Here is a 21,355-nt window from a genome sequence, read left to right on the forward strand (position 1 = left end):
ATCAGCTTTCCAATAAGAAGCAAATTCTAGAGTTGAAAACCTCCCCGAAACAGGCCTATGCCTGAACAATCAACCCAAATATTCAAAAGATGGTGCCCCTTCTAAAATAAAACAGGGAGCTGGGAATGTCATCCGATGCCCATTCAGGCCTTTGCAGAAAAGCATCTGTATGCTCCAAGTACAATGGAAGTCTATAGGATGATGCGTAGGAGAGAGCAAATACAGGGCTAGAGACGGCAATGGCCAGAGTACCTAGATCCCCTTAGTTAATTTGCTGTAAATTCTGAGTAACGAAAAGGATACTTTGAACTGGTTTATAGGACAGATATCAACATGGAAAAAGCTATTATGACTGTTGTAAATTTAGAAAGAAAGTGCCTACACAACTTTATAAGGGCCATGTCAGAAAATGTTAAAATGCCTTCGATTACTTTATATGAAAATAATACAATTGAAACAAGCTAATTTCCCAACCACAACACCTTCTGCTCTGCTGAATACTGTATTACAGAGTCATTCACAACCAGAGAAATGATAAAATAGATTCAACAAACAACAAACACCAAAAGGGATTTGGGGGCAGGGGGAACGCTCTTAAGAGAATCGGAATCACATGGGCTTAGAAACAAACCAGAAGTAAAGTCAGGGTCAGACTCAGAACCCAACAATTATAACAAGCCCTCTTTTGCCTCTAGAAGTCTGAATTGTATTGCTAATTGAAAATCACAAATCCATTCCAGATGTGTGCTTCATATAAGTAAGCAGCTTGTCTTTGATGAAAACAGCTCAGGGCAATAGAGATAAAGAAAATAAATCTCACCAAATAGCAGTCAGAGGCTCCTTAGAGTTTTGCTCGCTACCCTAGAGAACAATTTCCCATTATGGCAGGACAGCCTGCTTTCACAGGGACAAAACACTGCAAGTCTCTAGCCAGGGCCTAATGTTCTAGTGTTTACCTTTGGGGTAAAATCCCGGGCTGAGGCAGAAATGCACACAGTCACACGTGTTGTTCTGCCAAATGCCCAAACCTCTGAAATGTGTTCCTACCCAGGCATCTCAGACTCATGGTCTCATTCCCGGCCTGAAGCCAGAAGGGCAGAAAATCCAAACTCCTGGTAATTTTCCAAACACATATTTGCTTATACAGTACTCGGGAGTTCATCCTGGGTAGACTGGCTAAACAGAGGACAGAGGAAACTGACCACAGCAATCTCTGTTCTGACCTTTGCAACGACAATTAAATGCTGATTTGGGCACCACTAAGAATGAAGAAATAAACAGAATCGAGAGCATGAAGAGCTCATTATGATTAGTCACCACCTCAGAGAACACTTTGTAAGACTGTTGTAGCCATTCTATTAACTTCACAGGTCTCAAACTAATCCATTTCACTTAGAGGTGGGCTTTTCTAGCTGACATTTTTCTTCCGTTCTTCTTAAAATTATGTAAGTAATTTATGTCAAAGAATAAAAACAAATAAGCCAGTAAAAAAAAAAAAAAGCCCATCACTCAGAGGCAACCAACCATTCCTAATAGATTTCTTATGCAGCACCTTTAAGAACATTCCCCATGTAAATACACACACATGCACAACCAAAGTTAAGTCTTGACTTTCCTGATTAAAATGAGATAATACGAATTTGCTCTGCAATTAGTTTTTCCCACTTAACAACATATCCTGCATTATCGTAATTGAGACTTTGTTTCAAAGAAGCTCCACCATTGCTTGCTGCTACTGAGGATGTGACAACCTACAAACCTGGACAACCAGCCCATGTAACCCGCAGGTCAGTTTTCCTTCTCGGAAACTCCACGTCTGGGTTGTGCTTCGTCTGCGATCAGGCTTTCTTAGCATCAGCGGCTCATATCTGGGATAAAGGAAAATGTAATGAGTCCTCTGCGTCACATATTTCAGGCCTGAAGAGAATAGCAGGATCACAGTTTTCCTCTTCCTCCTTCTAATATCCTCTACTCTTACTCTAATGGGCAATTAGCCTGATTCCTGTGGCAACTAGGTAGCTCTTAATGAGGAAAGAGGGATAAAACAAAATGGAAAGCAACAAAAAGGGGGACACACAGTAACAGTAACACTTTAAGGATTCATTATATATATTCTTATATAGAATATTCATTATTTATATAAAAGATAATATATTGTTGCATTCTAACAATGACTAGCTGTCATGCAGTATGAGAAAGGTTGCCTGCTAAATATATCTTTAAACATTTTCAATAGTCTTTGCTGTTTTATTTCCAAATACATTTATTTTATATTGGGTTTTAACTTGTTTGTAAGTCATCAAAAATGATTTTTGAAGTAAATAATGTATTCACTGGAAACAAATACACTGATTTCATGGAGAAACTAAGGCAAATAAAATAATTTACTTAAAGTTAAAGAGCTGACTTGAACCCACGGAGTTAGCTATTAAAAAACACATTAGATTACTCTCTAAATAGTTTCTTTCTGCTTTCGAAAGATTTAACAAAATTCTTAAAAAGATTTAAAGTAAGAAATTCTTCTGGATGGAAGTTTGGGTGAGACATTCAATTTTCATAACACATCCTTCTTACTGTTTGAATTTTTAAAACATCTCCAAAGACATTTCCATAATAGCTTAAAAAAAAAAAAAATGAAGGCCCAATGCTCATATTTGGGAATGCGACAGGTTTCCATCACTGAAGAAAAATACACACATAAAAACACAAATTCTTACTTCATGTACAGACTCTCGCTTTTTGGTATAGATTTCCTCTGAGTCTGAATTTGAAAGCAATGAACTTGAATCAAAAGCTGCCTAGGAAAGTATACCTGTTGTCAGTCACTGCAGCAAGACCAGCAATATCCAAGATGGCAGACCCCTCGGCAGAGCGGGCTGCCGAAGGCTTATTGGGGTTGTGGGGCACGGAAGAGCCCTCGTGGGCCAGCATGCCCGTTCCGGTCATCCTCCACAGCTGAGAACGCTTCCCTGGCTCCTGTTGGGCAGACACACAAAAAGCCATCATGTGCAGCCATAGCTTCATACAAGGGCTGAATCAGTTCTCACGTAGGAACTGTATGAAAGATATTTTCTTTCATAAATTCATTATGTGAAAAAGATATTTTCACATAAATTCTTAATTCAAAGTTTCATTGTTGTTAATCCCCAGTTGCACTCGGGATGAAATAAGCTACACTCTTGAACCAAACCAAAAATTACAAATAATGTAAATTTAAACCATTTATTCTTGTCATATACTTAATATTTTCTGGGCAAACTAGTCCGTTGAAGTTCAGGCCAATCACTCACTAGCTATTTTGCTCTGATAACTGCTGCTCCAGATGGTGCTGTGTTCAGGTGTCCTTACCTTAAAGAGTGATTCAATTATATAAAGTATATATGGTATTCTTAACATGTGCTCACTGGTAATACTCATAACTAGCTGACAACCGGAATTTACCAGCAGTCTTCTCCCCTCCCATGTTTATAATGGAAGTATCTTATATTGATGGTTTCCAATTTACAAATTGATTGTATTCAAATATTAAGCTAACTATATTCAAAGGTTATACTAAGTTGATTGCTGTTAATTCTAAATATTTTCTCCTTAGGAGTATTTTATAGACAGTACTTGAACTTCCAGGCCAATCCGCAAAAGTCTATGTCATCTATACATACAAACAATCATCATCATCGTCCTAAGACTCATTGATAATTTACTATGTACCAGCCACTTATCCATGGGGTTTACATGTAGGTAAGTCATTCAATCTTCAAAACAATCCAATGAGGTATACACTATTAATTGTCTTTATTTACAAATGAGGAAATGAAGGCCCCATGAGATGAAGAAACCTCCCCGTGGTCACATAACTAGCAGGTGGCGGAGAGAAGGTTTGCGTCTGCAGCCTGATTCCAGAGCCGACACGCTTAAGCCCTCTGCTACGCTGCCTTTCTACATAATCCGCATAGTTCCATTTCAGTAACACCTAACCATGTAGAAGACTCTGTCTTCGGGAACATACACTCCAGCTAGGCCTGTCAGGATCATATCCACTCTCACCAGGTGGGAGCCCCTCCACAGCCAAGACACTTCTGGGCACCAAAAACTCATCCACACGCTGCCCCTGCACTGGAAAGAGAACTTCCGCATTACATTCTACAAAGTAAGAACTAACAAAGTAATATGAGTGCTGCGCCAAGTGCAGGGATTTGAAAGCCAGCTACACCATTTACCAGCTGAGAGACCTTGGACAAGTCACTGCATCTCTCAGAGTCTCTGTTTCAGGAACTCAGCTGCCGCTTAGGGGTCCTGTGCTAAGTGTAATAAATACAAGGCCCTTAGCGCATGCCTGGCACAGGGTCTGGCCTCGCTAAATGCTCACGATGTTACTATGATTCCACCTCTTCACACAGCACTTTATGTACATTACCTTAGTGGCTCCTTCTCACACACCTGGGAGACGTGGGAAAAGGACACAGTGAGGAATGCGAAATACCAGGTATCACATATTTTTAAGTGATGAAGCCGGAACTCAAACCTAGAAAGGTATGATGCTACTGCCTCCTACATCTGTAAGACATGAAGCTGAGCTGCCTTCCCCATCGGCAACCCCCACGTGCTTCCTTCTGCATTCGCAGGAAGAGAACACATCTATCCTCAGCACCAAACCACATGGAAAAGCATCTGTTATTCTGCAGATGTTCCAGGTCAGGAATCAAAGCGCAGATGCCCAGGAAAAACCACGTTTTCATAATTTCCATTTAAGAATCTGAGATGCACTACTCTCTTCCCAGATCCCTTCTCCACTTCGCAATTTAGAAATAAAACCTTTAGATGAGACTGAAGAAGGCAGAATCCATGGGGGGTGGGTGAATGTGTGTGTGCTCCAGGGAAAGTACAAAATGAGCCCGGAAGAACTGGTTGTGTCAGAAAGTAGGGAAGTGCTCGAGGAATGAGGGGCACGTATCAAAGAGCACGGGAGGTTAAAGAAGCGCCTACTGGCCAAATATGAGAATTAAGCATAAAAATAAACACTGACAGATACTCACTGAATAAAGTAGGAACCCATAAGGACAAACAGAATGCTATGGACTGAATTGTGCTCCACCCACAATGCTTATGCTGAAGACCTAACCAGCAGTCGTGATGGTATTTGGAAATGGGGCCCTTGGGTGATAATTAGGTTTAGATTAGGTCATGAGGGTGGAGTTCTCCTGGAGGAATTAGTGCCCTTATGAGAAAAGACCAAAGGGCTTGCTTTCTATACCCCCACCCGCTGCCATTTGAGGACACAGAGAAGGCAGAAGTCTACAAGCCAGGAACAGGGCCCTGACCAGGGAACTGAACTGGCCAGCGCCCTCATCTTGGACCTCCCAGCCCCTAGAACTGTGAGAAATAAATTCCCATTGTTTAAGTCCTCCAGTCTATAGTATTTTGTTATGGAAGTCCAAGCTAATACATAAATAGAAAATTGGATGACGAACAGGATATTTACATAGTCTCAAAGTATATAGTCTCCACAAAATATTTACTAACTACAAGGGGAAAAGAGAAACTTCGCAGAGGAGAAGGCTAGGAGACATCAAATCAATTAAGTGCTAAAGTAAACATCACCAGTAACAGGATAAATCAAAATCACAGCATCACTTCTACAGAATTTCCGCCAATTTTTCTATAAATCTGAGATTCTTTCGAAATAAAAGGTAAAAAACCAAAACCAGTTTTCATCCTCATCAAATGAAATAACAACTATGAAACTGTGTGTAAATTATAAAATCTTATTTAAAATGTTTTTTTGCTACTAATAAAAACAAAAGCCTGTTTTTGTCTGCTAAAAAGGTACCTGACCATTGGAAATTACAAATATATTTACTATTCATGTTTTGCTGAACATATCTGGTGCTCATATCGCACTTGATAAATCATCTTACTACTGAGTTGGTTTTCTTTCTTTTTTCCTTTTTTTAAAAGATTTTATTGGGGAAGGGGAACAGGACTTTATTGGGGAACAGTGTGTACTTCAAGAACTTTTTTCCAAGTCACGTTGCTGTCTTTTCTTTCTTTCTTTTTTTTTTTTTTTCAGTTGTTGTCCTTTCAATCTTAGTTGTGGAAGGTGCCGTTCAGCTTCAAGTTGTTGTCATTTCAGTCTTAGTTGTGGAGGGCACAGCTCAGCTCCAGGTCCAGTTGCTGTTGCTAGTTGCAGGGGGCACAGCCCACCATCCCTTGTGGGAGTCGAACCAGCAACCTTGTGTTTGAGAGGACACGCAAACTGAGCCATCCGGGAGCTCAGCAGCAGCTCAGCTCAAGGTGCTGTGTTCAATCTTAGTTGCAGGGGGAGCTGCCCACCATCCCTTGCGGGACTCAAGGAATCAAACTGGCAAGCTTGTGGTTGAGAGCCAGCGCTCCAACCAACAACTGAGCCACCCGGGAAGCAGCTCAGCTCAAGGTGCCGTATTCAATCTTAGTTGCAGGGGGCGGAGCCCACCATCCCTTGCGGGACTCGAGGAATTGAACTGGCAACCTTGTGGTTGAGAGCCCACTGGCCCATGTGGGAATTGAACCGGCAGCCTTCAGAGTTAGGAGCATGGAGTTCTAACCGCCTGAGCCACCGGGCCGGCCCTGAGTTGGTTTTCATTCACCCTAATATCCTCATGAACTTGAACATCCTTTGAAGGTCATCTGACAATATCATTTCCAAGTGCTCTTCCATTTGTTTTCAATTCATTTGACTCTGTCAGATTTGCTACTTCTTTTATCTTTCGATTATAACTTCAAAATTTTCTTTTTCAAAATTCTCAACAAAAGCCTAAAAAATTGTTTACTTTCAATTACTATGCCTCATGGTCTCTCTCCTCATCACCATTCCCAAAGCTTATTTCTAAAAGGCATCTCACAATAAGCACAGCCTTAAATACAAGAGTGTGACAACATCTGAAAGAAATTTGAATGATGTGACTTTGAACTGATATAAAAATACTCGCAGGAGTATTGACAGACTCATAGATGGATGGACTTTGAAAACATTAGATTAAGTGAAAGAAGCCGCTCACAAAAGACCATTCACATGAACGTCCACAGTAGGGAAGTCTCCAGAAACAAAAAAGATTAGTGATTACTTAGGGCTGGAAGTAATGGGACCATGGGGGGCGACAGCTAAAGGATACAGGGCTGCTCCCTGAGGTGATGAAAATGTTCTAAAATTGAGTGTGGTGGAGGTTGCACATATCTGTGGATACACTACGAACCACTGAATCGTGTATTTTAAATGGATAATTTGTACGGTATGTAAATTATATCTCAACAAAGCTGCTGAAAAATATAAAGCTGAATTAGAAACACATGTATTACAGTTTCATTTGATGTACAAAATTTGAATTAATTTGAATCTCCTCCCCAATTAAAAATCTGACACGAGTTGCGTAACTTCAAAGCCAAGCGAATCATAAACAAGCTGCATTACTGCTCCACGTGACGCCACTTGAGGTGACAAAAAGTCATCCTCGTCAGCATCAGGGCCACTTCAGTGGTGAACAGACACCCTCTGTCAGGGGCATTTTTGGATTATGTGATTTCCATGATGCAAAACATAAGGAACGCATCCCTCCGGTAAATGTGTTACAAATAATTAGTTAGTGATCTCCCTCCTCTTAAAGTGACTTCTGAACCTCTGTTCTCAAACATCTTTCATTTTGAAATGTGAACTATTTATTACCCATCCTTCTGTCATGTGTAATATTTTTACCCAAATTTTACTGTCTCTTTCTCTCTCTCTCTCTATCTAGGTCTATTAGCATAAATGTGTTCCCTAAGCAGACTTGAAAAGACTGTTGGTATAAAAAAAGGAAAAACAGTACGTTTGATCATTTTTCAATTCTGTTTAGGAAAAAATAGATTAGGGAAGTATTATAACAGAAAAATAGAGAAATGAAAATGACATCACAAATTTGAGGGGAAAAAAAAAAGTTCAAGAATTAAGTTTTCCAGAAAAGGCACCAAAGATGAGAAAGGGCTGGGCAATTCCAGGTATCATGGGACAGTAGGAAGCACGTGACCTGGAGCAGTCAAGACCCGGTGTCCCTACCTGAGCAAGTCATCCAGCTCACGTCTCCATGTCCTTAGTTATAAAACGAGGGGCTGGACTATAAGGCCTGGGTCCCTCCCAGCGCTAAGAATCTTTCATTATAAACTCCAAGTTCTCTTACCTTCTTCTTTAAAATGACTCTTTGTGTCTTCGGTGAAACATCCAAGACGAGCTCTGCACAGGTAATGGCCTTGTTGGAAGCCACAGGCCTTCCTGTCCCCTTCTGCAAACTGGAATTTAAAAAAAAATTATATATCTCTATATATATAGATTCTCCCACATGTATACATGCATGTACATATACGCACACAAGTATTCAAGTACTCATAAGCAAATGCCTAAATCCTCCACTATAAAAAAGAGATTTTTTTTTTAATTGTAAGAGATAAAGTCTGACACAAGTTGCAGAAAACTCAAGGTTGTGTTGTTTTCCTGTATAGCTCAAAGATTCATTTGTCAGAAGATATACTCTGACATTTCTCCTCTCCTGATAATTTTATTAAGTGGCTATAAAAGGATGACGATGTATCTTTAGAGGCCAAAAAACAACAAAAAAACCTAAGCCAGACATTTCAAGGGCCCAAGAATTAGCTCTACTCTTTGCCAGACAGAACATCAGCGTCACTACATCCCCAAGTCTTGGTAAGAAATCATAAGCCCCTTTAGGATGAAAAGTAAACAAAGGTTCATAATCACCTTTCTCCAAGTCAATGGTGTGCTTCACTGTGGCTTAAGAACCCGAAACTTTATGGAATATTGCAGCCTACCTACACTTTGGAGTATTTCAATGAGATTTTGTTTAGATTATTCTCCTGTTTCTACTAATCTTTATCATCAAAAAAGGGGGCTGATAAATTCAGAGTTAAAAACTAGTTTTCTTGGGAAAAAAAAACTAGTTTTCATGACACCACAAGCACAAGTGACAAAAACAAAAAAGATAGATGAGATTTCAACAAAATTAAAAACTTTTATCCTTCAAAGACACCATCAAGAAAGAAAAATGAAAAGCCACAGAATAAAAGATACTTGCAAATCATATATCTTATATGGGATTTGTACCCATATTATATAAGGAACTTTTAAAATTCAACAATAAAAAGGCCAAAGTCAAATTTTAAAATGGGCAAAGGATTTGAATATACGTTTCTCCCAAGATATACAAATGGCCAATGAGCACATGAAAGATGCTCAACAGCATTAGTTATTAAGGAAATGCAAATCAAAACCACAATGAGATACCACTACACACCCAGATGGCTACAATTAAATAACAACAACAACAACAACAAAAAACCCAGAAAATAACAAGTTGCTGAGGATGTGGAGAAACTGGAACCCTTGTACATAACTGATGGGGATGTAAAATGATTCAGCTGCTGTGGAAAACCATATAGCAGTTCCTCAAAAAGTCAAACATAGAATTACCACAGACCCCAGCAATTCCACTCCTAGGTATATACACAGAAGAATTAGAAACGAGTAACTTAAACAAATGTCTAGGCATGCTGACAGCAGCCCTACTGACAACAGCCAAAAGGTAGAGACAACGCAAATGTCCATCAACGAATGGACAAAATGTGGTCTACACATACAATGGAATATTACTCAGCCATAACAGGAATAGAATACTAATACATACATAGAGTGAACCTTGGAAACATGCTAAGTGAAAGAAGCCAGACACATGAGATCACATATTTTATGATTCAATTTATGTGCAATATCTTGGATAGGTAAATCCCGAGAAACAAAAAACAGATTGGTAGTTGCCAGGGCCTGGGAGAAGAGGCGAGTAATGGGGAGTAACTACTTAATGCGCTTGGGTTTCTTTTTAGGGTGATGAAAATGTTTTGGCACTAGAGAGAGGTGGAAGCACATTATAAATGTACTATTAAGTTGGTGCAAAAGTAATTGCGGTTTTTGCAATTATTTTTAACCTTTTAAATTGCAATTACTTTTGTACCAACCTAATAAATGCCGCTGAACTGTTCACTTTAAAATGGCTAATTTTATGTTGTGTGACTTTCACCTCAATTTAAAATAAAAAACAACAAAAACAAAACTAGTCTTCTTCCCCATCGTTAGTTCTCTCCAAAACTGCAAACAAATGGTATCTAATAAACTCCAAAAGATGCCTCAACCTCAGCACAGCAAAATTCCCAGAAACTTCTCTTTTTATCTGCTCCTTATCTGTTCAACCCACTAAATTCATAATCCTGCATCAGGATTCTTCAGTTAAAGAGCTTAGTAACTGCTGGAATTTAACATAAGAACATGAAAGGAAAAACATGATTAGCAACCAGATTCAGAACTGGTTTTTCAGGCACTAAAACCTTAAGCATGTCACACTGTTAACTGTCATAATCTTTCAAACGAAACAAACAAACATGATTCACTTAATTATAACAGGATAAGAATCCCAGCACAATCATTACCAATAAGAACTGCAACAAACAAGGAAAAGAATGGCTATTCTAAGGAAAGGTGTCCATTCAATTTCATTCCTAGTGGAATCTGGACTCTAGGTAGATAAGATACGGCACAGACCAGACACTGTTTTGGGGGCCTAAGGCACATACAAAAGTATCATTCATAAGCAAAATTATTCAGAACATTTTGGAAAGGAATATGACTTTAAATGTGCTGTTCGTCGGGTGGTTTATATCTGTAGTGCTAAAGATTCAGCTAGTTTCCCTGTTTCTTCATGGATAAACTTTAAAACTGGCCCTGGAACCAGCATGGAAACAGTCAACTGTATTTACATGTTGGTGGAACGACTACTGTTTGAAAGCCCAATGTTTTGATCTCTGTGTGCCAATCCATACACCAACCTAACAGGAGAATTAGAATAAACTTGCCATTCTTCACCAGCATTTTCTAAATACAACTAGTCAGACGTCAGTGAAGATCATATTTCTAAGGCAACTGGAATGACTGTCAAGTCAAGCTCTTTGTTTGGCTTCAGGTGAATATTAAAATAGACCCTTAAGTGTCTGCTTAATCAGGATTCTCAATGGGAAAAATAAGTCAGACTGATGATTTGAATAATTTGATGAAGATTAGTCAGTTTTAATGAGGAAAGAGATAAAACAAACTTAAAAATAGCAGCAAGAAGTTTAAAAAAATAACATCTTAAAGCGAGAGGAATTTAAGAGACTGTAAGAATAATACCTTACCGGAGGAGCTGTTAAATACGAGAGTGGATTATTAGGGAGATCTTGAGAAAGAGAAGACTCTTGCCTCTTCAGATGAATGTTAATCTACCCAGAAGACAAGGGCTTAGACTAAAGACCTCTCAAGACAGACCTTGAGCCTAGGATTTAGTAAAGAATGGAAGGAATCTTTCTTCATCCTTCGGCCGCCTGAGAACTGCTTAGAATTTAAGACTAGCTAATAATTAGAGCCTCCTGCTTTACAAGAACAGTAATTTAACCCAGAATTACCCAGAGAATGTATGTGTAGCAGCAATATAAATAAAATTCTCATAATAAAGCTGTCGGTTATCCTGGAAATCATTCATGTTGCAGCTGATCTCAGAGGAACCTGCGCCTTTGACAGTGAGAGTGATAAACGCTGGCAGGGTGGGTTCGTCCCAGGCGTAATCCAATGAAGTCATGGGCTTCACTTCAGTTCGGAGCCGGGGTTCAGCTACACCGTGCTGAGTAAAGACAACTGGGACCTACAGTGACGGCAGAGAGGGTAGAGAGGACTTTCATTCAGATTGGTGTTAATGCAAAATGATTCCGCGCTTCCTACAATACGTTTAAGTTCCAGATCCTTCCCAAATGAATCCTAGACAGGGCATAACCACAAGAGAGGTTCATCATCGTATCTCTTCAAATGCCTTTCTGATCATCTTTCAAACTGCGAAAAGCCCAATTAAAAGCCTGGGCTACAGCCTGTTGGATAAAGGGCTTTAAGAAGCGTTGCCACCCCAAATACTCAGGGGAAGCAATTCTATCCTTTCAGTGGCGTCTCTTCTACCCTCATCCGCCCCATGACACACTTTGAACACAGAAAGGAATAACAATTTTAGAATTCAGCCATGGAGAGTCACATATTGTAAGACGTCGTTATTCAAAAGCATAATTTAAAACAGTCTAATGATTTCCATTTTTCTGCTTTCCTTGTAAAAGCTATAAAAATGCTCACAGTAGAACTGCCCATTCCCACTGTCACTGGACAACCTGATTCTGATTCCTGTGTGTGGACTGGCTGCAGAAGCCACCATGTCAACCAAACGATCAAGCCAGAATAAGCACTGGAGGCTGACAAGTCACGTCTAGACAGGGCTGCCCAGCAATCAAAATGACCCACAGAAATCCCCGTAAGGGTAAGGATTTCTAAGGTTCTCCAGCGACAGAGTTCCCTGCATGGCTTCTTTTAAGCCCAAGTGTGAAATGCATTCATCTTTATCTTAAGGGCAGTCCATATGCCACCCTCCCGCACACGTATAAAACAGCCAAACTGGCTCTCAACTCCCCTTGATACCTTAGAAAAGTTGTCAATGCGGAAAGGAGGGGGCAACTGATCTGTGTCACTAAAGGAGATCCTATAGGTGGCTCCTCGGAGCGTAATTTCCACACGCAGGAAGAAGCATTTCCCCAGGGTATCTCTGCAGAAAAAGGAAACAAAAGAGGCTGCATCAAATGGAGAAAACAAGTTCCAATTCACTTTTCTCTCATCCTTCTCACAATCAGGTCATGGACTGCAATCAATAAATACCACTGTGTGTTCTTTGAGAACATTAAAAAATAGGAAGTGACAGTATAATCACACAGTAAAAAGAATTCATTCACGTTGTACCACAAGATCTACAAATTTTCATTAGTGGGTTTGTTTTGGCTAATAGTATCTATGTAGCAAATGAGTAACTATTGGTTGAACTACACAAAACTGTTGATACTAGACCATTTTTTACCTAGAAAAAGAGCAATTGCATATGATTCAAACTGATATATTGATGTTATTGATAACGAGGGTTCTCACTGTAGGACGAGGGAAGGTGAGGAAGAATCCTGTGGAATGGAGGTGTCAGTATGTAATCGTGATGATCGAATTTAGCAACATCAATAATGGGCCCAACAGACATCACTGGCTCTTGATGAGACGCAATCGAAAACACAATGCACCACTTAGGTCGTATTCTTACCAAAAATGTTTGAGCCAAATCTATATATATATAGGAAACTATCAGAAAAATCCAGAAAATAGGACATCCTACAAGACACTGGCTTAGACTCTTGAAAAAGGTCAATGTCAATAAAGACAAAAAAGTAAAAGTGGGAATATTCTAGATCAAAGCAGAAGAGATCTATCAACCAAAGAAAATACATGAGCCTTGAATTAGTCCTAGATCAGGGGGAGGGGACTGCTATGAAGGACATTTTAAAGGACTATTTATTAGAAAACATATCAATATTAAATTTCTTCACTGTGCAATGATAGTGTATCATTTAGAAAAAAAATGCCCTTGCCTTTAGGTGATGAGTGAAGTTTTTATGGCTAAAGCATCATGATGATTCAATTTACTTTCAAATGGTTCAGAAAAAAAAAAGTATGTATGTGTGGAGAGAGAACATGAAGAACACAGCAAAATGTTAAAATGCAGTAAATCTAGGTAAAAGACAGAGGGGTGCTCCTTCACTACTCATAAGTTTTCTGTAGGTCTAAGTTGTTTCAAAATGAAACGGTGGAGAAAGTAGAAGAAACAGATGGCATAGGTCTACACTCAGTATTCGAGGACGGCACACTAAAACTATTTCAAAAGGATTAACAACGGTACCGGTCCTCTTCCCCCACCTCCACCCATCTCTCTCTCTTTCTTTTTCTCTCTCTCTTAATCACGAGTAATTTTTTTGTTTAATTCGAAATTGGCTTCTCCTTCTCAGACAACAGATCTGGGCAGCCTCCACCCAGGCAGCGTATAAACCAATGGTGGTTTTAGCTACAGAACTCCTTACCTTCCGGGCCTCCAGCCCCGCAATGAAATCTTGTGGGAAACACATGATACTAAAAGACAAGAGTTCTGGAAAAATGTTTTTTCCTGCCTTAGACCCCAACTACTCTTAGGAACACAGCTTGAAAACCTCTCCCAGATGCAATTAACTCTAATAAGGGCCAGGCAAAGGATAATTAAGAAGGGCACCCCACCAACAAAAAGAAAAAAACCCTTGGATAATGGCTTTTTTAAAAAGTCAGATGTAGATACTATTTTGGGTCATCTATTATTAAGTTGGGCATTTCTCTGTCCCCTTACAATGATGTTCTCAATGGAGAACAAACCGTAAGTATAAAAGATTAAATTTTGCATCTAAATGTGCTGAAAAAGCTCCGATTTCAGTGTCTTTAGTTTCCAGAGCATTTGAGGAACGACATGACAGATGACACAAATCAATGGAAAGGCATCGCCTATTCATGGCCTGGAAGACTTACTATTGCTAAGATGTCAATGCTCCCCAAAGTGGATCCCATGATTTAACGCAATCCCTATCAAAACCACAAGTTGCCCACCCCCACCCCCAGAAATAGAAAATTTCATCTCAAAATTCAGATGGAATCTCAAGGAGCTCTAAATAGCTAAAATAATCTTCAGAGAAAAAAAAAGTTGGAAGTCTCACACTTCCTAATTTCAAAACTTATTACAAAGCTACAGTAATCAAAACAGAGTGACACGGCATACAGACAGACATACGGACAAATGAAATGGAGTCCAGACATAAACCCTTGTTTATAGGGTCAAATAGTTTTTGACAAGGGTGTCAAGGCCATTCCATGGGAAAGGAAAGTCTTTTCAACAAATGGTGTAGGGAAAACCGAATATCCACAAAAAAATGAATGAAGTTGGACCCTTATCTAACACCACATACAAACATTAACTCAAAATGGATCAAAGACCTAAAATATAAGAGCTAAAACTGTAGAACTCTCAGAAGAAAATATAGGGGAAAGGCTTGACAATATTGGGATTTGGCAATGATTTCTTGGATACGACACCAAAAGCACAGGCAACAAAAGTGCAAACAGATAAACTGGACTACATAAAAATTAAAAACGCCTATACAACAGAAAACACAATCAACACAGTGGAAAGGCAATGTATGGAGTGGGAGAAATATATGCAAATCATGGTATCTCATAAGGGGTTAATATCCAGACTGTATAAAGAACCAGAACACAACACCAAAAAAAGCAAACAAACCAATTCAACACTGGGCAAAGAACTTGAGTAGATTCTCTCTCCAAAGAAGATGTGTAAGTGTCCAACAAGCACGTGAAATGAAGCTTGACATCACTAATCCTTAGGGAAATTTGAATCAAAACCACAACGAGGTATCACCTCATACCCATTAGGAGATCTACTATCAGAAAAGCAGAAAGTAACATGTGTTGGTAAAGATGTGGAGATATTGGAACCTTTGTGCACTGTTGGTAGAAATATAAAATGGTACAGCGACTATGGAAAACATTATGGCAATTTCTCAGAGAAATAAAATTGGAATGCCCCAACAACTGCATTTCTGAGTATAGACCCAAAAGAATTAAAAGCAGGAACTCAAAGAAATATTTGTACATCAATGTTCAGAGCGGTATTATTGACAACCCAAGTGTCCATCGGTGAATGAATGGATCAACAAAATGTGGTATATACATACAATAGAATATTATTCACTGTTAAAAAGGAAGGAAATTCTGACACGTTACAACATGGATGAACCTTGAGGGTATGAAGCAAAATGAAACACACCAGTCACCAACAGACAAATACTGTATGATTCCACTTATATGAGGTCCGTTGAGTAGTCAGATTCACCGAAAAAGTACAACAGGGGTTGGAGAAGGGGGAAATGAGGAGTTACTGTCTAATGGGTATAGAGATTCATTTTTGCAGGATAAAAAGAGTTTGGAGATTGGCTGCACAACAATATGGATGTACTTAACACTAGTGAATTTAAAAATGATTAAGATGGTCAATTTCATGTTCTGTACCTGAGGCCCACAAAACAATCTGGATCTTTATGGTATCTTTCTCATACGGTACGTGTATTTTACCACAATTAAAAAAAAAATTTTTAACACTTAAAAAGAAAAAAGAAAAAAGCATTTGATGAAAGCAGAAAGAAAAGAGTCATCCTGTGCACACTGAGGCTACGTTTGGTTGATTTTTCTTAACAATAATGACCTGAGGGTCACTGGGTCCGGCCAAGGCCAGATGATTTACTGCAACAGAACTAAACAAGAGAGACTTTGCAGAATGTGTAAGAACAGACAGAAACCTTTGTCATCAGTGTTACCATCTAAATGCAGACAGAATTTTCAGACGTGCAGGCAGCCATGAGCTCAGTGCTGCCCCTCCAACTTGTAACCTCAGACCACAGCAATTGCACAATGCTCAAAACTGTTGACATTCCCTTGAACTCTTTCCATCAAAATGTTCACTCATACGTACCTGGCCTTTGCAAGTTTTAAGACCTTTCTCTGAGCCAGAAACATGTGTGTCCACGTCATGAAAAGTAATATTACCATTTATAGCTTTACAAATATTTAAAATTTCAATGGTATTTACAACTTACTATTTACTTACTGCACCTCAAACAAAGCTCCTTTTCGTCTAAATATAGTTTCTGAACTTACCTCATGTTGATGTGGAAAGAATTATTCTTGTTGACCTCAAAGCCGCCAGACCAAATACAATTGGGAACATCCATTAATCGGACACACAAGAGCTGATCATAGTCGTTCCGAGGCCAATGGAACACCACACTGGAGCCAGGAAGGGTGGAAATGTAACCTTCAGGATTGGCTGTGCCCTAAAACACGCGAGATCACTGGCTTTAGATCAACAAGTCTAAGTACCCACTCTGAGCCCTGCCTCCTACCACAGCTATTCAGGCATGAAACGGTTACTCACGTCACAAAACCTGCAGTGCTGATGGGGAGATAAGCCATGACATGAAAATTCCCTGTGCTTTTAAACACTACCCATTCTTCAAAAGCAAACTGCTTACCTGTCCCCGGGCAAATTCTCTCTGTGCAAACGCAAGCTTGTGAGATGATTTATTATCTAACAGGTAACGGGGGGCAAAGATGACCATACAGGTATCAATGTATCGACCTCGGCCTTTCTTGATGTCAATACCTACAAACGACAAGAACCATTGCCAGGAATTAGTCAGAAAAAAGAAAATTCGTGGTCTGACAAAAATAAATAGCCTTCACAAGTACTTAGTTTCTCTGAGAAAACAATTATATCACCCAGAGAGGCTGTCAAGCCTTCCAAGAATGAAATGAAAACAGCAAAGGCACTTAAAGTATTAATCTTTATTCCCAGTTATGCCTTAAAAAGTCTCAGGAGCAATATCAATATCCCCATAGTTCTTAGCTTCTTCATAAAATGTGTACCATTATACCAGCAACTAAAAAACGCAGGATACCTTCGGCTTCCATTTACAAAGGGGACTACTAAGACAGTTTATGTAATACATTTCTGCTTACATCTGGGACACAAAATTTCCTCTTAGAGAACTTTCCCCTTTTACAGGATATACTAGAAATTTCAGATTACTTAATTGCATTCTGCACTACCCTGAGCTCAGGTGACTCTTCTCTCATATTTCCTTTCAGCTCACTGCCCAAGAGTCCGGCTGAAACCTAATGCTAAATATTATAGAATTTATTCATTCATAAAATAAATGTTTTCAGCACATACTAAAAAACAGCAAACAGAACACACAGAAAATTATAATCAATGAGAGGGAAATCTCAAAACAGCACATCCAAAAGAAAGAAAGAAAGAGAGGGAGGGAGGGAGGGAGGGAGGGAGGGAGGGAGGGAGGGAGGGAAAGAAAGAAAACAGCATTGATTAGCTTAAAAACTCTGACAATTTTTAAAATATGAAATTCAGTGGGATGAATTATTTATTCATTAGACAATAAATATAGCAACTATATTCAAGGAACTGGGCTGAGCCCTGTTTTATACAATGATAAAAATATTTATAGTAGAAATAATACAATATTATTTATTGAACTCTACTACATGCTACGCCCTCTACCAAAGGCTCTACATTTAATCCTCAGAACTACCTTATGAGTTAAGTATTTTCATTCTTTCCATTTTACAGATGAGGAAACTAAGGCACGGAAAGCTAGGGAACTTGCCCTAGGTCACAGAGCCAGTAGGCAGCACAGCTGGGATTCAAAGCCAGGCAAAGCCTGCCCACAAAAGATGTGTTTAACTTGAATCTACAGTGCCGAGGCTCAATTTTTGGAAAAAAGCCGGCTTTTTGTTTCCTGGTGCATCTTAGATTACTCTGGCAAACTCCCAGTAAATGAATAGCTGATAAGATAAAAATGTACAAAATCCTTCGTTTTGGAGGTACATGGGAGATTAAATGGCCAGGCCGTCCCTGGCTTTCCAGCTTGGGACTGTGCTTTAAACCTTCCTGAGAGGCAGCTAGTTATCTATCCAATTCTGCAAAAATATTCAAGTACGAGATTCCACACATTCCCTTGACATTACATGCCAAGAGCTCATGATCCTGAAGAATTACGAAGTCCTAGCTTAGCACACCGTCTATTCTTTTCCTTGGTGTAACAAAATTCAAATCACAGTCTTGTCCCTACAAAGTTTTAATAGTAGTAAGTTTTAATGAATGCTCCTAGCATATGCATTTATACGTGCATTCACGGCATATTTCTGATTGAACAGCTCAATTTGCCTCCTGGCAAGAATTCTGTGGTTCCTTAGTGCCAGCTGCTTTAGAAGGCAGAGCTCCGTTTCCCCCAAATTTGTCCCAACTCTAGCTTCCGGCCAACCTGTGGTAGCTTGTGTTGGAAAGTGTATCAAGGACAAAATACCCCCACAGAAACCCAAACACAGCACAAAGCAGCTTTTGCCTACTCAAGACAAATGTGAGCAAACAAATGTGAGAAAAGAAAATGATCCTCAGCTAGAGGATCAAATAAAGTTCATTTCTTCTATTAAAAATCTAATGTCAACTTTACAGGAGAGAGCCCCCATGTCAAAGGAGAATGCACACAAATTCATGTTCAGAAACCACAAAAAGCGAACTATACTTGGAGGAGACTCTATTATAATAAATCCTCAAACACGTAAACATGTCTAACTCTACGTGGGACCCAGGGTAAATAGCTAAATGATACCACCTCAGTTTTTCCTTCTACAACATGCCTATATCTGCACTGTCCAATATAGAAGCCACTGGTCATATATGGCTATTTAAATTCATTAAAATTAAATAAATGAAAAATTCAATTCCTTAGTCACACTGACCCCATTTCTTAGCGATGTACTCTCAAGCTCTCGACAGCCATACATGGCTAGAGCTGCCGTATTGGACAGTGCAAAATAGAACATTTCCAACATCACAGAGGAGTTCAACAGACAATGCAATTCTAGATGCTTTTCCAGAATTCAACACTAAAAGGTGCTTTGAGATCCCTGGAAATCACATAATAAAGGAAGGATGCACTGCTAACATTTTAAACCTGAGGCGTATTTAAATCAAATTAATCTTAACTCTTCAGAAAATCTTTTGGGCATTCTAGGTGGATATGAGGCATATATCAATAGGTATTCTCCCCTGTCCACCTTCCACCTCTGTAAGCTAAGCTTGTTTAGTGGGCTTCTAATTACTATAACCGCCAAGTGCATTTTATCACATTTTCTGCTTCAAATGTATACATCCCAATCATAATTCCACTTGTGACCCAGACTTCCCCTTTAAGTGGGCAAGTCACTTAACCTCTATGCTTCAGTTTCAAGAGCAATGCTTTCTACCCTCTTAGGGTTTGCAAATTTTAATGAATGCGTGGGAAATGCTTGGAGGATGAAAAGCATTCTAAGCGTTCCTATTATTCCCATGAAAAACAAGGATTTAAGCCAAACTGATCCGTCCCTGACACAGGTGAGTTTGAAATTAAACAGAGCCCCAGATCTCAAAGGGGCAGGTGTTTAGGTAGCTCCTTAGATCCCCAGGAGAACAGATCTGTGTTGATATCCATCTACCATTCAGAGAAAAAGATACCTGACCCAATGCTGAGCAAGAAAACCAGCACTTGCCGCCAGGCCAAAATGTATGACAAGCTTACTCCTCTATGCCTGAGGTCATCGGCCAGCGGTTCTGAGTCTCCTGCTGTCCCGCATGTAACCCACCAATTTAGAGATCAAACACACCAATGTTATAGATCAGCCCTGGGCGGTTTCCTTGCTGGATGACTTTCAAAGCTCGGACACCGCTGCCACCATCCAGTGAAAAGCCCTGACACCAGCCGGGCATGCCTTCAGGATGAATGCCCCTTCCAATTCTCATCGTGCAGCTGTAGGACAGAAAAGCAAAGATTTATATACTCACCCACGAGAAGGTCTCATCCAGCTGTCCTACCCAGGAAACACTGCTGTAGCTAACATCCAAAATCAGAACTTGAATATTGACTCTTCCTCACTCTCACATGATTCCCAAACACAGCAAGGCAATTATCAGTGGTCCAAACTCTATCTTAGAGGTGGCCACAGTACAACAACGTGCAAAATGTATGGACATCTTCAACTGAGCACTTTAGGAAAAAACATTATGATTCTGTGAACATAAGACATGGGGGAAATGCTACCTATTATTCCTCTGAAAAAAACAAGAATTCCAGGTAAAAGGATACTTTCCTGACTCAGGTGTTTCAAAGGTTCATGAAATATTAGGTTGGTGCAAAAGTAATTGCGGTTTTTACAATTATTTTTAACCTTTTAAACCACAATTACTTTTGCACTAACCTAATACCTAACATAGAAAAGTGTGCACACCATTCTGTGCATCCAAGAAAAGTTGAGGCAGAAGATGCAGCTAATGGTACGTTCCTTCTATGGCCTGGTACTAGTGCAATGACAAAGCACTATCTAGTCAGCCAGTGTCTTGCCACAGATCCTGGAACCGTAATCCCAAACGTGTGTTCCGGTTCTACCACGAACAATATAACCCTGGGTGGGGAAACTCTCTCTCTGAGCCTCAGTTTCCTCATCTTAAAATAGCACTATTTGCTGCCCTGCCTAATCCACTGGGATGTTGAAAGAATCAAATGAGATGGTCTATGTGGAAAAGCTTTGGGAAGTGTGAATTCCCTGGATAAAACAATCTGTTGCAAATGTCAAGTCCTAGATCAAAAACTGTCAAAATCCTTTCAGGAACCGTGAGAATGGGCTTGCTGACCACGGCTGGTGTCTGTACATCCACTGTCCAGCGCCCTAGTCAATCCTCTCCTGACTCCCGCACCAACC

General features: G+C 39.6%; 1 protein-coding gene across 12 annotated transcripts in view; it reads right to left on the reverse strand.

Moving 5' to 3' along the window:
* The window catches only part of VPS13D (vacuolar protein sorting 13 homolog D), a 236,404-nt gene that overhangs the window by 105,815 nt on the left and 109,234 nt on the right, over positions 1-21,355 (reverse strand). For all 12 annotated transcript variants that reach the window (XM_074334030.1, XM_019756290.2, XM_019756289.2 and 9 more), the window contains 8 exons: positions 20,264-20,406; positions 17,074-17,204; positions 16,700-16,875; positions 12,557-12,680; positions 11,509-11,744; positions 8,187-8,295; positions 2,813-2,976; positions 1,760-1,868 (listed from right to left, as the gene is read on the reverse strand). In XM_074334030.1, the coding sequence (XP_074190131.1) occupies positions 1,760-1,868; positions 2,813-2,976; positions 8,187-8,295; positions 11,509-11,744; positions 12,557-12,680; positions 16,700-16,875; positions 17,074-17,204; positions 20,264-20,406 (1,192 nt within the window). The remainder of the gene's footprint in view (positions 1-1,759; positions 1,869-2,812; positions 2,977-8,186; positions 8,296-11,508; positions 11,745-12,556; positions 12,681-16,699; positions 16,876-17,073; positions 17,205-20,263; positions 20,407-21,355) is intronic.

The sequence above is a fragment of the Rhinolophus sinicus genome, linkage group LG06, assembly GCF_036562045.2.
Source record: "Rhinolophus sinicus isolate RSC01 linkage group LG06, ASM3656204v1, whole genome shotgun sequence".
In the NCBI taxonomy this organism is placed as follows: Eukaryota; Metazoa; Chordata; class Mammalia; order Chiroptera; family Rhinolophidae; genus Rhinolophus; species Rhinolophus sinicus.